The sequence below is a fragment of the Coniophora puteana genome, assembly GCF_000271625.1.
Source record: "Coniophora puteana RWD-64-598 SS2 unplaced genomic scaffold CONPUscaffold_14, whole genome shotgun sequence".
NCBI lineage: Eukaryota > Fungi > Basidiomycota > Agaricomycetes > Boletales > Coniophoraceae > Coniophora > Coniophora puteana.
The window spans coordinates 1,267,424-1,273,423 of record NW_006913066.1 but is presented as its reverse complement, the minus strand read 5'-3'; the positions used below and the strand labels follow the sequence as shown (position 1 = coordinate 1,273,423).

General features: G+C 50.9%; 3 protein-coding genes across 3 annotated transcripts; all 3 read left to right on the top strand.

Moving 5' to 3' along the window:
• Positions 1-1,109: 1,109 nt before the first annotated feature.
• On the top strand, positions 1,110-1,355 carry CONPUDRAFT_64658 (uncharacterized protein; the record flags this gene model as incomplete). Its single annotated transcript, XM_007775161.1, has 1 exon — positions 1,110-1,355. The coding sequence occupies one exon, from the start codon at positions 1,110-1,112 to the stop codon at positions 1,353-1,355; it is 246 nt and encodes an 81-aa protein (XP_007773351.1).
• A 918-nt stretch (positions 1,356-2,273) lies between these two features.
• Positions 2,274-2,972, top strand: CONPUDRAFT_76832 (uncharacterized protein; the record flags this gene model as incomplete). Its single annotated transcript, XM_007775523.1, has 1 exon — positions 2,274-2,972. The coding sequence occupies one exon, from the start codon at positions 2,274-2,276 to the stop codon at positions 2,970-2,972; it is 699 nt and encodes a 232-aa protein (XP_007773713.1).
• A 674-nt stretch (positions 2,973-3,646) lies between these two features.
• Positions 3,647-5,924, top strand: CONPUDRAFT_64443 (cytochrome P450; the record flags this gene model as incomplete). The annotated part of the gene is made up of 12 exons (XM_007775142.1): positions 3,647-3,982; positions 4,045-4,091; positions 4,145-4,226; positions 4,280-4,347; positions 4,404-4,418; positions 4,474-4,775; positions 4,837-4,895; positions 4,945-4,984; positions 5,048-5,058; positions 5,114-5,290; positions 5,357-5,674; positions 5,766-5,924. 12 exons carry the CDS (start codon positions 3,647-3,649, stop codon positions 5,922-5,924), a joined length of 1,614 nt encoding a protein of 537 aa, XP_007773332.1.
• Between the last annotated feature and the right edge of the window lie 76 nt (positions 5,925-6,000).

The following is a 6,000-nucleotide window of genomic DNA, read 5'->3' as shown; positions in this document are numbered from 1 at the left end:
ACAGCTTTCAGCTATCGAACGGGTGCGCATTTCAATTCTCGCATCGGGTTTTATTCCATTACTCATCAATCCATTGTTAGCTTCGTATCATCGTCATCAAAATCTGCAGCTCGCCCTCACGTCGCCAACGATTCCGCGAGTTTGCGACTCGCACCTATTCTGCTGACGAAACCCTTCCCAATGGGCATCCTATATGGCGCCTCATGCCTATACGCGATGTCCGGACACGATGGAACTCAACACATGCTATGATGGGTCGAGCACTTATTCTCAGAAAGGTGAGCATGTTTGGGGTGTTCTGCCTCGTATTTTTGCTAAAGTATATCACTAGGCAATCAATCATTGGGTTTTTGATAACGACAAGCTTACAGATCTCTATCTTCCCCCTTACGATTGGGAGGAAGTCGAGATGATTCATGAACTATTACAGGTACGTCATTCACTCTGTTGGTTACTGGCGATTTTTTGATGTCGACTCGTTTTACACGTGAGCAGGAGTTCGCTGAGAATACACACATCATTTCTGTCGAACGTGTCGCCACCCTCCCACTTGTACTACCCCTATACCACCAAATGAGGGTGCACCTCGACAAGTACATCGAGGACACTGCCAACAAGTACCCGCTCAAGATCCGTGAAGCCGCTGCTGCTGGTAAAGCGAAGCTCATTCAATACTTCGACATGGCCAAGGGCTGCCAGCATAACGTCATCTCAACTGGTAAGCTCCAGTTCTTTATACCTGATTGTATTTCGTGCTCACTACTCGATTCTTCAGTCCTACACCCCTATTTCCGGGTCGAGTGGTTTGATGTGCTCGGTGTGGACGAAAAGGAGCGTGCATCTGACCTTTTCAAGGTCGTCTACGACATCTACGCGAAGGAGCGTGCTCCAAAGTCTGCCCCACCATCACCGGTCAAGCGCCCGAAGCTCAACACAACAAACTCCCTTGCAAAACTAAGCTATACTCCCCTATCTGCGCCCAGGTTGATTGATGCTCCAGTTCGTACTGAGTTTCAACGATGGACAGATGGTGAGGGAGGGTTTTTCAACGATCTAAACCAATCCCTGGATTGGTGGAAGGTATGTATCATTGCTTTCATAGTAACATTATGGCATATTCACTTCGACTTAAGGAGCATAACACTGACTTCCCAGTCATTGCCTTGATGGCTCGTGACTTTTTAGCCATACCAGCCACATCCGTGTCTGTTGAACGTCTATTTTCGGGTTCACGCCACGTTTGTCGTGACTCTCGTTCCTCGTTTAAAGCGTCGACTATTACTAAGGTCATGTGTATGAAGAAATGGCTTGAGGATGCTGACCTATTCTTCGAAGCTGTTTCGAAGACTAGATAGTACTATGTAAACTGTTTATATCCGAATACTGTACACGGTTTATACGAATACAACCGTTTCTGTGTAAATTTACGTTGGGGTGTACACGTAAACTAAATGGTTGGAGCCCTACTTCTTCTTGTCATTTTCTGCATGGTTGAGGGAAACGTGCTTGGACGTGTTGAGTATCTGGCCTACGTTTGTCGCAGATGGATGGACGTTCTCGCGATGAAGCCAGAGTTCTGGAGGACTTTGAAGGTTAACCTCGATAACACGAATTCATTCATCCCCTCCCTCATCAGTAAATTTTTTGCTGTCACCCAAAACAGCTGGAAGTCTATCTACATCCTCACCGACAACCACCACGTTCCTACCCTCACACTGCAAGCAATTCTTAATAATAGTGGCATTATTACTTGAAAATTATTTTAAATATTAAGGTGAACAGGTTTCAATAATTAGCTCCTCGTTATTTAAAAGTTCTATCAAAGACAAGGGTCAGTGACAGGCGCTTCCTTTCCTGTCTTTGATAGAAAATAAAATAATGAGGACCTAATTATTGAAACCCGTTCACCTTAACATTTAAAATAATTTTAAAGTAATAATGCCACTATTATTGAGAAATGCTTGCAGAGTCAGTGGCGCTGAAGAAAATGCCCGCATCCGAGAAGTCATGGAATGCGCTAAGCCTCATTTTACAAACATTGGTGACTCATCGTCAAGACCGCTTATCGCTCGTCAGTGGTCGTCGCAAGTCATTACCTGAACGACGCGCCTTTACACAGTCTTTGCTATCTGCAACTTGAGTCCTGGAACGTGGACACTACTGCACCTCTTCTCGTCACTTCACTCGACCTTTCGGAGCTCAATGTGCTTAAAGTCGATGCAAAGAGCTTCTTGGGCCTTGGCCGTGCCGATATCAAGTGGCCTCCCACCGGCATGCCACACTACGAGGACGATCCTGACGACGTCGTAGAGTTTCACGTTTCCATCACCAGATACCGCCCCACCGAGCCCTCAAACTTCATATCCGCTGTCGACTTCTTTATCTCGCTAAGCCTTCTCAACAAGAGCATGACCATAAACCCTGAGATCTCCGACATCAGTTTCGACGCGCAGTCGTTCAGATGGTGCTCCTGGGTCGATACTCCGCTGTCTTTTAAGTCACCAGAGCTTACCGACCTCGGCTCTTCGTTCATCGCCGAGTTTTTCCGCTGCATCACCAGTCGTCCGGAATACGTGACCTTGACGCGGTGCGAGATTCCGCCGGAGACCAACATTCGAGGCCATTACGCCTGTTTCGATGGGATAGTATCCGGCTCTTCAATGCTCAATGCACTCCGGAGCTGGGACGGGAGCGAATTGCATATCAAGGAGTGTCCGGGCTTCACTGACGCAGTCCTGCGAGATATTGGCGACGAAGACATTCCGTGTCTTCGTCGCCTTCGGGCGCTCACAGTCACGGGTGCGGCGTTTTCGGCGGAGGCGTTTAAGTACATGGTTGAACGACGATACCCCGCAGGGTCATCATCCACTCAGCGACGATGGTCTATTTGGGTTGACGATGGTCCGGCACTGCCAGCAGAGATGAGGAACTGGTTTGAGGCGCGTGTACCCTCGTTTATCTGGGAGCCTTAGGTGATGGGGTCACGGATTTAGTATGTCAAGCTGAACTTTACCAGGGATAATATCAGACTCTTACTATCTATTGCAACAAACTTATAATTGTCCGAGAGATGGTTGGAGACCATGTGCAAATGATGCTCTCCGCAGAATTAGAGTATGAGGTGAGCCACCGTAGCATTGAAGTATGCAGCGAGCGGTTCTCTCATAATCCGTAGTGACGACAAATGCAACTGAGACCCTTGAGCCCAGAATCGGGATCTACATGAAGCGCTAGCGAGGGTATTGTCATTAGGGAAATAAGTCAAGGATAATTCAAGGAACAAGTGCCGTTTCCTGAATAGCGTGGGAATTTGTATAAACTATCCCGTTCTCTGTGCGAGTCGACGCCTTGTCCCAATCGCGCCCAATCCTCTCCAGTACTCGTCTTCCAATCTCATGGCTTCACTGAGGCGGCGCTTGGAGGGAGCAAGCAGGCGCAATCCTGGTAGCTGTGCCCATGATCACCATCCCGGGAACGTCGCTGAGGCCAAGGGTGCTTGACTGCTTCCGTGTCTGGACGCATATAGACGATCCCCACCGCCACGGCGCACCATCGCGACGTGCCTTCCTCTTCAGCGCTTCAGCATTATCCCTCCATGAACGTGAACCTCGACATACCACCCTTCCTCACCAAAAGGACACAGGTCATGAACCTCTCTCCGTTGGACATTGCCGCACTCAGCGTAGCGGCTTACATCGTTGGGCACCTCGTCACACGCTCCTTCCGCCGCGCAGTCGACCTCTCCGGACCACCACGCGACAGCTTCCTATTGGGGTCGCGCAAGGCTCTCAACGACGCTCCTGACGCAGCCGTGCTGTTTGAGCAATGGGCCCGCGAGTATGGTCCTGCGTATCGCGTGTCGATGCCGCTAGGCGCAGATGCGGTGGTGCTGATGGACCCGAAGGCGCTTGCGCACTTCTTCTCCAAGGAGACGGTCACGTACGTTGCGACGCCGCTCGGGAAGTTCTTCACGGAGAACCTGGTGCGTTTTGGCTGTCTGGATTGATCGACGTTGGAAGAAAGTAACGTCATTTGGTTGGATAGATTGGCAAGGGGAGTTTGTTGGTTGCTAGTGGCGACGTTCATAAGAGGTGAGGGATGCTTTCCTCGCTCAGGTTCGAATTCGAAGCTGACATGTGCGAAGACAACGAAAACTCCTCACACCCGGATTCAGCACTGCTGCAATCCGAAAGCTCACAGAGGTGTTTTACGATTCTGCTTACAAGGTTGGGTGCTTGCGTCTTTCTGCATCATCTTCTTCCTGACCCTCCTCTTCCAGGCGAAAACGGCTTGGGACAACCTCATCGAATCAAATCCCGATGGATCCATTATCGAGGTGCAGCAATGGTACGTGGAGCCTTTCTGTCCTTGATACCTTCTCCCTAAACCCGATTACCATACAGGATGAATAATATCTCGTATGTTTACCGTGACATTTCCCATCTCAGTCTAACCAAACACTCCCTCTGGCAGACTCGACACCGTAGGCATTGCAGGCTTCTCGCACGACTTTGGCACCCTCCAAGGTCAACAAGCTGATGTCGCGGACGTCTTCCACTCGCTTGGTCATGCACCAGCGAAGCCTTCGCTCATGAGGATGCTAATATTCAACCTCGCACCGCATATTCCGTGGCTGTTCAAGATTCCCAGCAAGCGGAGCTCAATTTTGACCAAGTTGAATGAGAGTATGGGCCAGATATCGGAGATGTTGCTAAGTAGGACGAGGGAGCAGAAGGCGGAAGGAGAGGAGGATAAGAGTGTCATCGGGCTTTTGAGTAAGTTCTCCGTATGATTGACTTCGACTGTGACGGGGATGAGCTTATGGTATTTGGGCAGTCAAGGCTGAGAACTCGGACTCAAGCTTGTATATGTCTCAGGAGGAGGTCATGGCCCAGGTACGCACGATCTAACTTCGTTGGGAAGCTGTCGGCGTATGTCCCACAGATGAAGCTCCTGATCATTGCCGGCTATGAGACAACCTCAAGTACGTCTAGGCTACATTTGTTCAGCCATTTCCGTTGCTAACACGTATTTGTCACCATTATAGTCAGTATGACTGTGAGCCGAATCGCTCATCCTTAGCACTGCGGACTCTAACAAACCTCCGATATAGTGGGCGCTTATCGAGCTCGCACAACGCCCCGATATCCAGACCAAGCTGCGGGACGAGCTCTCTGCCTTTGGCTCCGATCCAACGTACGACCAGTTCACGAGCGGACTTCTGTACCTTGACGCAGTCGTAAACGAGATACTGCGCCTGCACCCGCCGCTTTCGGAGCTCTCACGACAGGTAAGCCATCTCTCACTCGTGCCCGCGTGGTGATGCGGCCGAGTATGCTCTGACACGATGGACTAGGCTGCAGAGGCAGACATAATCCCTCTCTCCACCCCGACACGCACAGCCTCGGGCGGGCTGACCAGCTTTGTCGGCGTGCATAAGGGCACACGAATGTTAATTCCCATCCGCGCGATCAACAGGCTCACGTCCCTCTGGGGACCCGACGCGGCTGAGTTCCGGCCGTCAAGGTGGCTTTCGTCCTCTATTCCTGGAGAAGGTAAAGAGGGCGGGATACCAGAGTCGGCAAGGGCAGTGCAGGGATATAAGAACATGCTGACATTTAGCGATGGGCCGAAGACGTGCTTGGGTAGGACGTTTGCTGTGACTGAGTTCAAAGTGCGCCTTTTCCTCTTTTCCGCTGCAACATACTCTCCTTTTTTCGATGAGCTACATGCGATAGCGGTGCTGACGATGTTACGGTGCCCAGACCGTCCTCTCGGTGCTCATCCGCAATTTCACGTTCGAGCTGCGTGATGGACCGAAGTCGAATCTCAAGTTCGAGACCACGCCTGGGCTGCTGCCCCGTCCGAAGTTGGAGGGCGAGAGTGGGACGACCGTTCCTTTGCGCGTGCGGAGGGCTGACTGAGCGTATCGGGGCGGCTAAACTGCTGACGGTCGGGTACCGGGTTATCGAAGGACTTGCATCGATTTGTATGTGTGTC